General features: G+C 37.5%; 1 protein-coding gene and 1 long non-coding RNA gene across 4 annotated transcripts; both read left to right on the forward strand.

The window, feature by feature from the left end:
* The first annotated feature begins 1,238 nt into the window (after positions 1-1,238).
* Positions 1,239-4,784, forward strand: LOC112175408. The gene is made up of 5 exons (XR_002926435.2): positions 1,239-1,523; positions 2,430-2,545; positions 3,295-3,458; positions 4,099-4,270; positions 4,546-4,784. It is a non-coding gene; the product is annotated as an uncharacterized LOC112175408 (long non-coding RNA).
* Positions 4,785-11,506: 6,722 nt separating this feature from the next.
* On the forward strand, positions 11,507-15,248 carry LOC112180139 (disease resistance protein RPM1). 3 transcript variants are annotated; one of them, XM_024318640.2, is made up of 2 exons: positions 11,507-11,612; positions 11,749-15,248. In XM_024318640.2, exon 2 carries the CDS (start codon positions 12,120-12,122, stop codon positions 14,961-14,963), a length of 2,844 nt encoding a protein of 947 aa, XP_024174408.1. In that variant the 5' UTR covers positions 11,507-11,612; positions 11,749-12,119; the 3' UTR covers positions 14,964-15,248. The 3 variants fall into 3 exon arrangements, with proteins under 3 accessions (XP_024174408.1, XP_040366513.1, XP_040366512.1); XM_040510579.1 differs by having other exon boundaries at positions 11,563-13,756; positions 13,943-15,248; XM_040510578.1 differs by having other exon boundaries at positions 11,563-11,995; positions 12,069-15,248.
* Positions 15,249-16,106: the final 858 nt, after the last annotated feature.

A 16,106-nucleotide genomic window follows, 5' to 3' on the forward strand; every position in this document is an offset into this window, starting at 1 on the left:
CTATGCTAGTTATTGATTGAACATTTACCTAAGTTTTCAGATTCGTAGGCAAAATGAATATATATTAGAATATTGCAATGATAACACAAGTGTAGGTGCAGCAGAGTTGGCTAAGGCTCTTGCTCAAAGAGCAATGACGTGACCAAGGTTTGAACCCTGGTGACTTTGTTGATTTTTTATTGGAATTTTTGGCCAACTATATGTCAGCCACATGATGTTGATGTTGCATATGACTGATGTGAGAAAGGGTGGTAGAGTGGTGGTGACTGATGTGAGAAAGGGTGGGAAGAGTCGGAAGGTTCCGGAAATTACCCAAAATTTCAAAAAATATCGTCAATTTCTCGATATTTCAGGAAATTTCTAAAATATCCGTTGAAATATACTTGGATGGTCACGGAAATTACCCAAAATTTCGCAAAATATCATCAATTTCTCGATATTTCAGGAAATGTCGGGAAATTTCTAAAATATCCGTCGAAATATACTTGGATGGTCACAGAAATATCGACACCACAAAAAAATGGAAATTTCGACGAAATATCGCCGAAACTTTCGATTTTTTTAGTCCTTGAGCTAAACAGTTTGAATTGGTGTTGACTTTGATTCCAAGTATCATGATAAGATGCTAACTGTTCTATATTTAGTTATTTACATTGTTTTTCTTGATATTTACATAATAAAGTGTTTTCCCCACCTTTAGCTAGGAAGTCAATTAGCTACTTAATTTGCTGCTCTTGCTGTCCAGTTTTGAGTTGTTGGGGGTAGTATAAAGTATAAACAATGAACTATAACTGGAGAAGTTGAAGGAACATAAAGGACAGTGTTTATCGATACATATATCCCTTTAATCCAACGAACTGTTTTCACAATTGCTGGAGAAGCTGAAGGAAAATAAAGGACAGCATTTATCGATACAAATAAAGTAGCCATTTACTCTAACAAACTGGTTCCTTTGTTTCTCATTGTTTTAAAGCACTTACGACTCAGTCACATCACTAGAGCGTGCACTATGAGTGTTCTACATTATGAACTTGCCACCCAGTTTGTGGTAGAAATAGGTGTCGCCTGAGTACATAACCATAGTACGTCGTTGTCCGGTTTACTGTTCATCACTGTTTGTGAAAAGTGGAGTGACGCTTTTGTCCTTGCCGCTCTCCTCAACTACGATTTTGCCATTGTTTTACGATGAGGACGCTGGAGGCTTCCAGAGATAGTGATCGAGAGAGCAACCAGAGATAGTGATCGAGAGAGCAACTATGAGACTATGACAGCGACAGTGATGGAGACAGAGAGACAGCTGAGATTAAAAAAATAATAGAGGTTTTGCGTTTGTTTTGGCTAAATCCCAAAATAATTGGTTCTGTTTTTTTGGGGAGGCTCTATCGATATCGAGTTCTGCTGTTGTGTCGAGATCGAGTTCCGGTGTTTCGTACGATCAACTCTTGCCATCGACATCAACATTGAGAGAGAGAGAGAGAGAGAGGGAGAGAATCCAATTCCGATCGTCTTCTTCAGCTTATAAGGTACGCCGATCTGTTTCTCTCTGTGTGTCTTTTGATTGCTTTGCTTTTTTATGTGATTAGAAGCTTGAATTTTCGGGTTTTCTTGATTGCTCGATTCAAATCACTATGGCTATCATTATTATCGGGTTCAAATGATTTTTATTTTTCGGATCGTTTTCATTTGCTACGGCTTTATGTTCGATCTGTTTTGAGGAATTTGGTTGTGTGTGGAGCTCTGTTTGGTTAGTGAGGTAGTGAATATATACTTCTGATATAGTTTTCGGGTAACGAACGTAAACATCAGCTTCATGTTTGTTGGAGTTAAAGCCAAAATATCATCGAATTCGACCGTAGTCGTTTGTGTCCAGAAAGGACCTTCCTCACGCACCACCATTTGATTATAGTTTTGTACGTTGTACGTACTACATAAAGAATCTCTTATTTGTATTCCTTCATTCTATGTATTTCATATTTGTGTCCCCAAAAGCAATCAGATATAATAACAAAGCATTATGGGCGTCTCTTCCGAATAATTATAATGAAGCAAAGATTAAGCTGAGAGTTTTGGATATAATATGTTAGTGATTTGATTGTAATATTTTAGTGCTAGGATTTAAGTTTAAGTGTGCCACTGATATCAAAACCATGAAATCATATGAGAAATCCTACAAACTAGAGTCCTGCCTCTGGTATTAGAATTTCCAAGCCAGGTTTTGTTACCTATTTTTCATTTGTGGTCTTCTTTTTGTTGGTTTGAAGTAGTAAACTTACTCCAACAGTCACGCATATAGTCCTTCATGAAAACACAAAGACAGTGTTATGAACAGTCTTCTTGATGAGAAACCTTCATGTTCCAATCGTGTTTTCATGCTTGGCCTTATTTATCATTGATGTCAATTTTTAATGTGTAATTATCTGTATTTGCAGGTGATTGTTTTGAGCGACAAGTTTCGTTTCCTGTTGTGACTAAACGTTGACAACTGCTTTGCTTATTTTGACCCTGCAACACTCAGATCAAACTGCGTAATTGTGCAGCTGACTCTGTGAGTTAGTTTCTCCTAACTTTCATTCAGCAAAATAGGAAATTTTGGATTATATATAGTTTCTGAAATGTGCATATAATTTGATGGCTGGATTATAGAATTGTGATTCGATTCCAATGCTTTTATTACATGATCAATTTATATATATGTTGGATTTAATTAGGGAATGCTTTGGTTATCACACACTGTTAATATGAGAAAGAGCATTATGCTTATGCTTTTAATTTTCAAATCAGTCTCATATATTCAACAGTTATTTCGAGTGTAAGCTCAAAATAGCAGTTCAGATATGCAAATGATAAAGGTAAGGTCGTATTGTTGATGATAACGAAACTTAGTGATGTCAAAAGTTACTTTAATTGAAAGGATTGATTTGGAATTAGGGTACTCTAGAACCACAGCAATTAGGGTCCAACACTGTCGAAACTTTAGACCAAATATTGATTGGTGGAGTGAGAAATGTTTGATGTATAAGTGCAAAAAGTCGTACAATATATATATATATAGCTGTACTGCGAATTGATCGAACTATATCTTATTAGCAATCTAGGGAACTAGGACAGTCCATTTCTCATTAAAAGTATGCTGCCATTTTTTTCTTTTTGATTTACAAAGCTTCTACGTCATTGTATATTTGGAAACTTGCACATTCAAGTATGTCACTATCACTAATTTCGCAATGCAACACTATTCAGAAGGGGTTAACTTAAGGCTCACCTGACATAGCTTTCTGGGTTTTTTATGGTCAGAGATCTGGAATTGCAAGCAGCCCCATTGCCTCAATATCAATCCATGACTCTAGCAGCCACAGCCGCAGCTCAGATGAATCAAAGCAGGTAGCCGCATACTCAGCAGCAGATCAAAGCCACACACAATCGTAACTCCTTAGGCAAGAAATCAAAACAAAAAAGTGGTGGGTTAAAGCTGGAGGTTAATTTTACCTTAATTACATATGTCCTCTTCTTGATGGTCATTATATATAGACTTTGCTAATTGCTCATATGCATAGGATTTTATAATAAAGAACAGATTTTCTTTTTCCGTCTTCTTATGGGTCCATATACATGAGGGGTGTTACCTTATGTTTACTGTGAACCCGTCAGTCATACTGTATAAAGATATATAATTGTGAGAAATGAGATTCAGTTGTGTCATTGGAAATGCTTAATTTGGCAGAGTAATGAGAAATGAGATTCATTTGCTTGATGTTGTGTCATTGCAAAACAATTCTTGATCTTCTCGAGAAAGCATGGGGTGCTTGACTATGTTCACATAAAAAAAAAAATTGATGTAATTTATAGGCATTGTGAAGAATCTATGAACATGCATGTCAAAGTGAATGAGAAATGAGATTCATTTGCTTGATGTTGTGTCATTGCAAAACAATTCTTGATCTTCTCGAGAAAGCATGGGGTGCTTGACTATGTTCACATAAAAAAAAAAATTGATGTAATTTATAGGCATTGTGAAGAATCTATGAACATGCATGTCAAAGTGATTTACTGTATATTTTACGATTCTCAAGTCTCTTAACTGTTTCTTCTGGCATACAGAAAAACCAGATGCTGATCAATTAGCAATATAGTTCAACCCAAAATAGCTATGGCACTTTGGCTTATGCATATCTGGTAGCCATTTGTAGTTGTTTTTGGTTGTAGCACACAATCTTGATACCAAGGCTACCAGGAATAAAGTGAAACAGCCTCAAAGCGAAACAAAACCAAAGTATGTCCTCTAATTTCATCCCTGTCATATCATTACAATCTCATAGAAAAATTATAGTTTCATGTAATCTCCTTTGAACTAACTCCTGAAATTCTAAGAGGAGATCACTTATTTTGCCTAGAAACTTTACACTTAAGTTTTTAAATTTTTATATGTTGCCCTTATCTTCATTTTAAGTATTGAAATATTCTCTTATGTATCTCGGAATTTACACTTGGAAACTCTATCGACTTGTATTAAAATATCTACTAACCCTCTGCTGTTATCATTTGCAGTAACTCCCGGTCACAACCTACATTAGCTGTAGAAGAATCATCTCGAAGGACCTGATGTAGCTATTTTTGTTGACACTCAACCAATTTTGTATAGCGAAACAGCTTTGCTTAGGAAATCAATTTTGTAACCAACTTGGTATTTCCACTTTTGTAATATAACTATACAATATTCCGGAAACTATGAATCTATAAATTTGACTAAGAAAAAAAACCCGCAGCATCGCGCGGGGTTCCATTTCCTAGTGTCTCACTATTCTATTATTGCAACTGGTGAATGATGAATTTTGGTTTCACAAGGGCAGTATACAACCTTAGAAAGGATTGAGATTTGTTTTTCTCTTTGGTTTACATATAACCTTTTTCTGTCATCTCTGGTAATAATATCCTGACACCTTATGCTGTCAAACTCTAATGGGATACAATTAGTGGTTCACTCATTTGGAAGAGGCCATTACTTCATGCATGTAGCATTGCATATAACCCAGAACAAAGAGGAAAAAGAAAAAAGTAACCAGGGTGGTTATTGCTAATCCCCCTTGCCAGGCCTGGCAACACCTAAATTGTTATCCAGAATAGTTTCAATCACCAGAGTCGGAGGGGTACTACAAGTACATACACCCACAGCATCACGCACACTTTCCTGAGCGAGAAAATCAGCCTCCATATTTCCCTCTATGAATGTGCCTGAGCAGCAGTGTAGCAAACTGTTCCATCGACTGCTTACAGTTAAGGAGCAAGGTACCGAGAGGATGCAGCTTGACATCTTCATTTTGCCAAAATGTAATCAGTCTTGCAGAGTCAGACTCCACCTCAAGATGTTGGATATTCAGACTTAGAGCAAGTTGCAAACCATAGTAAAGGCCCCAAGCTTCAGCCTGTATAACTTCCCTAGCTAGCACCAACATTGGCCATAAAACCATTAGTCCACTCTCCTGTTTCATCTCTAATGATGCCTCCTGCACCAATTAAACCAGCAAGACTTACAGCCATCAACATTCAGCTTAAACCTTTCCCACCCCAGGCTTACTCCAACATTTCAATTTAATCGGCAAACTCTTTTGCACTACAGATTTACAATTTTAGTTCCACCATTCAGTTGCATAATTCATAATGATTTCAGAAATACTATGAGGAACATGAAAAGTAGGGTCAAAGATCCTCTTGCACGTTCATGTCCAAATATACCAGCGGCACAAGACAAAGAAAGTATTCCACTGCATATTTCTAAAAAGCACCTATGTTGCTTCAAATTAGCAATAATCCACTCCTTCTAACCCAGGGAAAAAGTATTCTGCATTGTAATAGGGATGGTAACAGCATGCCAGACTTGTTGAGCATTTCTACAATAACAGCAGCAAGTGTCCCATCTTTTCCATGTGCTAAAGACAAAGGCTACAGTTAGGAGAGTTTGCAATATGTATCCTTAACCTGTGAGCATTAAAACAATAATCCAAAGAAATGTCTTCAGTGTAGGAGCTGGTATTGCAAAGGACCGTATTTCCCGCCATCTAAAGTCACAATGATTTTGGCCTTGACATAATTACCAGAAGATGTACTTCCCCATATGAGTTTATCAGTAGAATGATCCAAGGAATCAGTTGTGCATGTAATATGACTTATAACCTGGCGAGGAAGATAATTTCTTAAAAGATCAACATTCCATTAATCCATTTACCGTACCATTTTGCTGAAAATCCTGAACAGAAGCACTGTCATTACTCATTAACATATATACTTCGCATCTATAGCAAATTGTCTCAGAGCTCCAAGGTTAGAACATTTATCATTCCAAAAATTTACTAGAGCACCATTCCAAATTCTCTGTTGCGAACCCTGTCTTAACAGTTCAGCCCCAAACACCACCCCAGAGGCCCAGACCATGTACTGGAGCACTTTTTTTTCTTTTTTCTTTTTTAATTAGAAGATAATAAAGAAGTTTAAAGTAATTGGAGATGCTTTGAATGTGATTAATCCATTGGATTATGAAGGTTTGGATCTTAGTGCAGTCAGGGTTGAAGTTAGAAAGTTGGAGGGAGACTAGTGGTAGTGTCTTGGAAGCATGTTCGGAAGAAAAAGAACCAGATTAATGCTCATGCCTTAGCTAGGAGAGCTTTAAGCTTGTATTAGTCAATCGATGTATTGCCAAGAGCTTGGTCCATCTTGGCTAATTATGTGATGTAAACTTTGATGCAAGAGCTTGAAGGGGCAGCGCTCTTATTATGAGTGTTATTACCTCAAAGCTAGTATTAATGAAGTCCATATTTAATCAAAAAAATAGTTATAATAAAGAAGTATCATATATGAACATATCTCTATAAAAGTATAAATTCTGCCCCATAAACCTTGATCATTCTGCATTAATCTCCAGCTTCTGTTGGCAAGCATGGGTTGGTTCATACTTGCCGTCTGTTAACCCCTAAACCCGCCATACTTCTAGGTCTACAGACAGCCTCCCGGCCAGCTAATAAGGTGGAGACTCAACATCAGTTCTCTTGACGATATATGAAGATTAAATTATTCATTTCTAACATTCCTCAAGTTGATTTTTTTTTTTTTTTTTTTTTTTTTTTGAGAAAAGGAAATTTCATTGAACTAGCGATAGAAATCGCTGAAGATAAAATTATTCATTTCTAACATTCCTCAAGTTGGTAGTCATTGCCATATGTCTTTTATTTCTGTCCAAAACTCAATATAATTCTAACCAGAACAATATAAATATAAGAGAGCTCATGAACTTCTTTTGCTTGAATTCCCAAAAGAAACGTACAGCAACAAGAAGAAAATTGTACGTTAGGCACAACTTGATTCCATCATAACTCAGAAACTACAATATTCAAAGCTATTGTACTCAGAACTTTAACAGATAACAAAAGACTGATAATAAATCTTGGTTTTAAGATGTTTCCGCTACTGAATACTTCTGCACTCCACAAAATACTGTGAGACTGAAAATCGTATAGTCCTATATATATTTTCTGTGGGATTCCATATTACATGTGCCCCTTAGTGCCTTCGCCCTTGATTACAAAGTCCTTTCCATCCAAAATCATCAAAACTTCACAATTCTCCACAATGAGTTTAACAGTCCGTTAGAGAGATCTTGTAAGGTATAATATTGGTAGGAATGTTCATGAGCTTAATCCAAGGTTCATCGATCCCATATTTATTCATTACCCATATCGTTATTGGCATAGATTTGATTGTACTGACAATTTTGATAGTTCCAATTCCGACTAACTAATCATTACTCAAGTACAAAATATGGCAGAATTTCTCAAATTTTTCCTCTGCCAAATCAAAAGAAACGATTCTAGTTGAGATGCACCATTGGCTATCAAATCAAGAAAAGAAAGAAACGTGCAGCAAGAGTTCGCATGCACGGAAAGAAAAATAGAAACCGTCTATGATTTGGAAATCCAATTGGTCCACGTAATATATGAAGGAAACCCTACTTTCAAGGAGGTTCCTTAGCCTCCAAGTCATCAGTTTCTATAAATTGGACCATCTGAATTATGAAACCTTCTCATATTTTCTAAGTAGATCTGAAGCCCTAGTCATTGCTTTCTATAAATTGATCCATCGAAACCCTAGCTACTCGCATCTTCTTTGAAGCAAAACTCATCTAAAGCCCTAGCCATAACTTTCTATAAACTAACTCATCAATACCCCAATCCAGAAACAATTCTATCCATCAAAACCTAGCTATTCATCTTCTTTCCATAAACAATTCTTTCCAAAACCAAGAAAAGCAAGAGAAACATGCAGCAAGAGTTTCTAATGGAGGAGAGCAGAGGCAATCAACTTCCTGGCCAGAGGTTCTGCCCCATGGACGATGAACTAGTTCTCTTTTACCTCAAGCCGATGTTGAGCGGACAGAACGTGCCCGGCAGAAGCCGCGTGGTGTTCGACTGCGACCTCTACGGTCAGCAAGAACCTTGGGAGATATGGGAGGCCTTCAAGACCAGAAGACCACACGACTTGAGGCTCAATAAGGACATTTACTTCTTCACCCAACACAAGAAGATGAGTTCCACAGACAAGCGCGTACGCCGGAATGTTGGAAGTGGCACCTGGAAGGGCGACGACTCCGGCAAGCCAGTACGATCTGTTGATTCTGGTTGTGTTGTTGGCTTGAAGAAAAGATATACTTACAAGAATGAAGACTCGGTGCACAACGGCTGTTGGATCTTGTACGAGTTCTACCTTGATCGATCACTCAGAGACAAGAAACAAAAGGTGAAAGACTGTGTTCTTTGTCTACTACGAAAGAATGGTGAACCCAAAACCAAGATTGAAAAGAAGAGAAAGCAACGTGAAGAGGAACAGTTTCTTGAAAACAATTATGCCTGTGATGACGGAGAAAACTCGAATAGGGAGCAAGAAGTGTTGCTTGAGCCACAAGCGAAGCGACAACGAACCGTGCCATCCATTGATAATGCACCACCAACAATGCCATCAGAAGATGATGCTGCATTTGCAGCTGAACTAGAAGAGTCATTGGAATGCTCTGAAGATGATAATGCACCCTCATCAGAAGCTGAAGCAGTTGGCCTTCAAGGTGAGGAGAATGGTGGACTCCAAAAATTAGCATCCGAGGGGCAATCATCAGGGCCTTCATTTGTAGACGATTATGGAATATTTAATCAGCTGCCGGAGGAAGATTTTCTCTGGGAGGAAATGGTAGAAGAAATGGGTACGGTAGAGAAGGAAGAACCAGTTCTTAATGGTGTAAGTAGTAATATAGATGTGGATGAAGATAACGCGGTAAACAGCACCCTTCTTTATGCTCCCACATCATCCATGTCTGTGGCCTCTGATGGTTGCACTGAAATGCCATATTTGTCAGAAAATTGTTGCATTGATCCATCTGGAAGCAATAATGTTTGTGGTGGATCGATTGGCTTGCAGGATGCTGCGTACTGGCTTGAGTCTTTGGTAGAGGTCCCAATTGATGAGCAACAGAAGACAGCTGATGAAGACTGTTCAGATTGGTTGGAGTCAATGATCAATTTTAGTCCTGAGGAGAACAACTTCCTTTGGAGTGAAATGCAATGGTGTTCGTAGCTGGTATTGGCATGAAAAAGCTCTTAATTACCTAGCTGTACGTTAAGATTAATTGACAACAATGTCAGTCAATTTTGTTTTAATTTTTTGTGTATATCAACGTGTGGTACTCTTTCCTTTGTCCAGGATTTTGTCCCAATTGGGTTTTATCCGGAAAAGGTTTTAACGAGGCCACATATATTTTATGTTCTCTCACTTTTGTAAGAAAGTCTTAAATTAATGAAATCTTCAGACTTTCATGAAATATGAATAAAGAGTCTACATTTCATATCCAACTAAATGGATAAAACCTTGATTAGACTCCAAATCGTATTACTTGCAATTGGTTAAATTTGTGAACGGTGCAATATTATTTGCGAGGAAATGTTTTGTTCCCCTTGATGTGAGCGCAAGAAGTTAGCAGATGGCATGGTAACTAATCTCAAGATTTATGCAGCTAGCCTTAAAAAGATTATTCAAAACTTACATCACCTTGTATTTGTATTAGACTACTTTTGATGAAGGTCGACTACCAACTTCTAACCCCTCAACTATTAAAGGAAACAAAAAAAAAGAATCTGATACACGCGTATGTCACTGTAACCTTGCTGCACTGAACCTTTTGCATACTTTTGTTTTGGGTAAAGGGAAGATAGATAATCTGATATGTTTTGTCATTTAATAACTGTAATGTATTCATTGGCCGGCCCCAATTAAAAGTAAACTGTAATGCACAAATGATTGACTTTAGTGCATGTATGTTTGTACTTCTGGCATAATCCCTCTTGTTTACATCTCAGGTGAGTATGTCAAGAAACCTAGTACTTCTCCTCATTCTGGTTATTGTACCTTGTTGCTTGTAAAGAACTGATAGAAGTTATTAAACTTCCACAAACGATATCTTTATTTATTCCTTAATTGATTGGGTGCCAACATTTTCCTATATAAGTATCGTAAAACAACTTGGTAATTTTTCAGAGTTGATTTTTAGTTCTTAATTAGTGAGTGTTTGACACTGTTGAGGTTAAAATACCCACCTAGCTATATTAGTCCAGAGGGTATATCTTTCATGCTAGCTTGGATGTTTTATTAACAGGTGCAGTAGACGAAGCAACTCATGTTACCTATCTAGCTAGTAAGAGTTTTGACTTTTGAAACATATTCTACTGAAAAAAGAAATCAATTCATTCTTTATGGGAAATTCTAGTGTAGTGGTGGGTATCTCATACCCACATTTACAAAAGTGAGAACAAATTTTGTTGTCAAAGTTGTAATTTGAGTCCTACTTTGTGTAATCTTAGTTCTAATAATGGTAATTACACGTTTACACCTCTCACGACATTTTACAAGTTTTTGAACAAATTCGTTGTCAATGTTGTAATCTTAGTTCTAATAATGATAATTACATCTCTTACGACATTTTTACAAGCTTTTGAACAAATTCGTTGTCAATGTTGTAATTTTTGTTTAACTATATGTAAATAGTGTAAATGAATATGGTAACTTTTGTTCTCAATGTTGTAATTTTGGTTCAAATACTTGTAAATTTTTGTTCAAATAGTTGTAAATGAGGGTATCTCATACCCACCAGTACACTAGCTTGTCTCCATTATTTATATATGTTTCCAGACAAAATGTAAAAATAGTAATTAGGCAATCACTAACCGTAAGCAATACGTACAATTTTCATTCACTTTCATGAGGCTTTCCAGGGAAGGCTAATTGTGTGCTTTGACTTGGACTTTAGAGTTTCTAATATACAAAGAGGCAGTTAGTCAAGTGAAATTATCCCAGCAATTGGTTACCTTTTGTATTCATTCGGAAACAAGTTGTCAAGAGGCTAATTGTGTGCTTTGACTTGGACTTTAGAGTTTCTAATATACAAAGAGGTAGTTAGTCAAGTGAAATTATCCTAGCAATTGGCTACCTTTTGTATTCATTTGGAAACAAGTTGTCAAGTGAATCCAAATATTGTAAATACAAATATGTGTTGATCAACTTGTTCCGAGTCATCATTTATTTAGGTGATGAGATGAGAGAGATCACTTTCATATCTTACATCTTTTGTGTTGATCAAATCAACCCTTAAATTAATTTCATTGCGTAAGATTTAGATATTACATGTTGTCTGAAGCATCGCAGTCATGCTATTCTTTATAGGCAATTGCAGAGAGGAAATGATCTGGTGGATGAGTTGATCACCAAGGGAAAGACCGTGAACCTTACAAGCTCCACAAAACTGGACTTATGAAAATTGTTTAATTTTGTGGGAAGATTCCTTCACATCATCTAACTGCATGGAGCAATGATTCGGAAATTTCTACAATCTCACTGCTTTGCATGCATAAGGACATGAAAAGTCAATTGCTGTTACTTCTTCCACTTAATTGGTTACATACACAGAAAGGTATCTGCAATTGTTCTTGTATATTTTGTGAGTTTCAATTCGCCTATATAATCAGACTTTTTGAACTCAAAAGTATCAGTTGAGGGAGAAAGGGAAATCAAAGAGAGTAAAGATACAAAATAAAATGGCGGAGAGTGCAGTAAAGTTTCTACTTGACAAGCTTGCACCTCTTTTCGAAAATGAGTTGCAACTTTTGAGAGGGGTTAGGGAAGAAATTTTGTATCTAAGAGGAGAACTGGAGCGCATGACGGCTTTCCTGAGGGTTGCTGATGCATATGAAGAGAGTGATGCGGAACTCAAAGTATGGGTTAAACAACTAAGAGACATTGCTCACGAAAGTGAAGATGTTCTTGATGAATTTACCCTTCTGCAAGCACATGATCATGGGGAGGGATTATATGGTTCAATCCATAAGCTTTCTTGCTGCATCAAGAATACAAAAGCTCGATATCGAATTGCTTCGGAGTTACGAGCCATAAACTCCAGGATCAAAAAAATCTCTGAGGTTCATAAGCGACTCCACCACAAATTCAATATGGCTGAACAAGGCTCAAGCTCCAAAAGTGCAGGTTACCTGTTGGAGGACCATCGAGGTGATGCTTTACTTCTAGAGAAAACTGATATAGTGGGCATAGACGAGCCTATTAAGCAGATGGTTGGGAGGCTGGTCAATGGTGGTTGTGGACGTGAGGTAGTTTCTGTGGCAGGAATGGGAGGAATGGGGAAAACTACCCTGGCGAAGCAAGTCTACGATGCAGCAGAAGTGAAGAAACATTTCAAATTATGTGCTTGGATCACTTTTACTCAGTCTTTCAAGCTAGCGGAACTTCTCAAAGACATCGTTCAACAGCTCCACCAAGCAATCCGAAGTCCAGTTCCACAAGAAATCAATAGCATGAATACCAACCAGCTGAAAACAATAATTAAAGACTTCCTACAGAAGAGGAGGTATCTCATTGTCTTGGATGATGTGTGGCACTTATATGGATGGGATGCCTTGAAGTATGCACTGCCTAATAATATTTACGGCAGCAGAGTGATACTAACTACTCGAAATGCAGATATAGCCTCCACAACAAGCACAGAATCTGGAGGTGAAGTCTATACTTTGGAGCCCTTGCCCCCAGTGGAGTCATGGGAGCTCCTGTGCAAGAAGACATTCCAAGGGAATTCCTGCCCTCCACATTTAGAGAAAATCTGTAACTATGTTCTGAGAAAGTGTGAGGGGCTACCCCTTGCTATTGTGGCAATTAGTGGAGTTCTGGCTGCTAAAGATAAGCGCAGAATTGATGAGTGGGAAATGGTTGGCCACAGTCTCGGGGCTGAAATTGAGGGCAATGACAAACTGCAGGACTTGAAGAAAGTACTTTCACTCAGTTTCAATGATTTACCATACTATCTAAAATCGTGCTTCTTGTACCTGAGCATCTTTCCAGAGGACCATCTAATTAAGCATATGAGGCTTATTCGATTATGGATGGCAGAGGGCTTCATTGAAGAAAAACAAGGAAAGACATTGGAAGAGGTTGCAGAGGATTACCTCAATGAACTATTGAATAGGAGCATGATTCAAGCAGCAGAGACAACAGCTGATGGAAGGGTCACAAAATTTCGTATCCATGATCTCTTCCGCGAAATTATCACCTCCAAGACAAGAAGTCAGAACTTTGCCACAATAGCCAAAGAGCAGAATGTAACATTGCCAGCAAAAATCCGTCGCCTGTCAATACATAACACACTGCAATATGTTCAGACAAACAGGTGTGCTTCTCAACTACGTTCTCTTTTTATGTTCACAGTTGCTGAGAAGCCATCACTACAAAGACTATTCCCAGCCGGCTTTGCGCTGCTTAATGTGTTAGATTTGCAAAGTACACCTTTAAATGTTTTCCCAGTTGAAGTTGTGAATCTTTACTTTTTAAAGTATCTGAGCTTGAGAGATACCAGGGTAAAAACCATTCCAAGATTTATAGGGAAGCTTCAGAACCTGGAAACTTTGGATCTTAAGCATTCTCGAGTTACTGAACTCCCAGTTGAAATTCTGAAACTCCAACATCTGCGCTATCTCTTGGTATATCGTTATGAGTTTGTTCCTTACGAAGATTTTCACTCAACATATGGTTTTAAGGTCCTTGCAAAAATAGGAGCTTTGAAATCCCTTCAAAAGCTATGTTTTATTGAGGTGAACCAAGGTGGCAGCGCATTATTGAGAGAGCTGGGGAAACTAGTTCAGTTGAGAAGGTTAGGCATTGTTAAGATGAGGAAAAAAGATGGCAAGGCTCTTTCTTCATCCATTGAAAAGTTGTCCAAACTTTATGCATTGTCCATAACTTCAGTGGAAGAAGACGAGATCATTGATTTGCAGCACCTGTGTTCTCCTCCTCTATTGCTTCAGCATTTGTACTTGCGAGGCAGACTGGAAGCATTACCTCACTGGATACCTTCTCTCCATAGCCTCGTCAAGTTGTATTTGAAATGGAGCAGGTTAAGGGATGATCCACTTGCATTCCTTCAGTATTTGCCCAATCTAGTACATCTTGAGTTGTGTCAGGTTTTTGAAGGAGACACACTATGTTTTGGAGCCGGCGGATTTAAGAAGCTCAAGCATTTATGCCTCGATAAATCTGATGAACTTCGATGCATAGAGATGGAGGTGGGAACAATGCCTTGTATTGAAAATCTAATCATCCGGCGCTGTAAATCACTGGAGAAAGTCCCATCAGGCATTGAACATCTCATCAAACTAAAGTTGCTTAAGTTTTTTGATATGCCAGAAAAACTAATCAAGACTCTACTTCCACATCAGCATGGCAATGATTATTGGAAAGTTGCGCATGTCCCAGAAGTTTATGTCACCTACTTGAGAGAGTTTGGGTGGGAAGTATTCTCATTAGAGGGCTTGAGTGAGACACAAATCTCTTCTCAACCCAGTTCTGTCATGAAGAGCATTGGAACTGGTTGGAAGTAATAATTCAGCTTGACCTGAAAGTGATGCTAGTAATTATGTTTAATAGTGCAAGTACAGTAATGTAATGTTTTATGAAAAGACCCTTGTAATTAATTTGACAGAGCTAGTTTGTACATTTTATACTCTGTAATTATTGGTGATGTAGGTTATTCATGTATGAAGCAGTGTTGGCAATTTGTGCTCGTCAGATAAAGTCAATGCCTTGTGCTCTAAGACTTGCACATTTCAAGTTTCTAGAGGTAAGAAGAGATATGAGGTTATACTCAAGAGGAGAGACTTCACTGTTACTGTTGTAGAGAATTGGATAATTGTATTGTATTCATCTCACCATGAGGTTTATATAGGGTTACATCATGTATATAAAAGGCAATACATAATAGCTATACTAATCAATCGCACACTACTAGGATTTTTGCCTTAGACATCGGCCAGAAACCGATGTTAAAAAAAAAAACCATCCGATGTCTTAGTGGGTGATGTTAAAGATCACGAACAAAAAGACATCGGTCAAAAACCGATGTCCAGTTCAACAATAGACATCGAATAAGCTTATGGAACCGATGTAAAACAATTATTATGATGACATATTAGTGTGTTTAGATATTGTTAAACCTTCATATTTTGGCATTTAATGCTTAATGAAGTATATGTCCAATAGCAGAAGTTTCATTTTAACATCGTTACTCATATTAGAAACGATGTTTTATATGATATCAGACATCGGATTCTTTTTATTTTGCCTGCCGTTTGTGAGGTTCACACATATTTTCCATATATCCTACTATTTAAGATTCAATATACATTCCGTAGTATATAATAAACGATGTGCATTATTATAATAAGCATCGTTTCCTTTTATGGAGCGATGTCCATTTTACTATATTACATCAGGTTTTAGGTTAACAACGATGTCCATATTAATATTAGACATCGTTTCCCAAATTGTTAATCGATGTCCACATTGATTCTGGACATCGTTTCCCAAATTGTAAATCGATGTCCACATTGATTCTGGACATCGTTTCCCAAATTGAAAATTGATGTCCACATTGATGCTAGACATCATTCCCTGTAGTTTAAATCGACGTCGATTAGTTTTTTAAACATCGCTTCTTACTCAATACATCGTTATCCATGAAAAAC

This window comes from Rosa chinensis, chromosome 7, assembly GCF_002994745.2.
Source record: "Rosa chinensis cultivar Old Blush chromosome 7, RchiOBHm-V2, whole genome shotgun sequence".
In the NCBI taxonomy this organism is placed as follows: Eukaryota; Viridiplantae; Streptophyta; class Magnoliopsida; order Rosales; family Rosaceae; genus Rosa; species Rosa chinensis.

Bases quoted from the DNA above. Each gene is read 5' to 3' on its own strand.
- LOC112180139 (XM_024318640.2), top strand. From the start codon at position 12,120: ATGGCGGAGAGTGCAGTAAAGTTTCTACTTGACAAGCTTGCACCTCTT.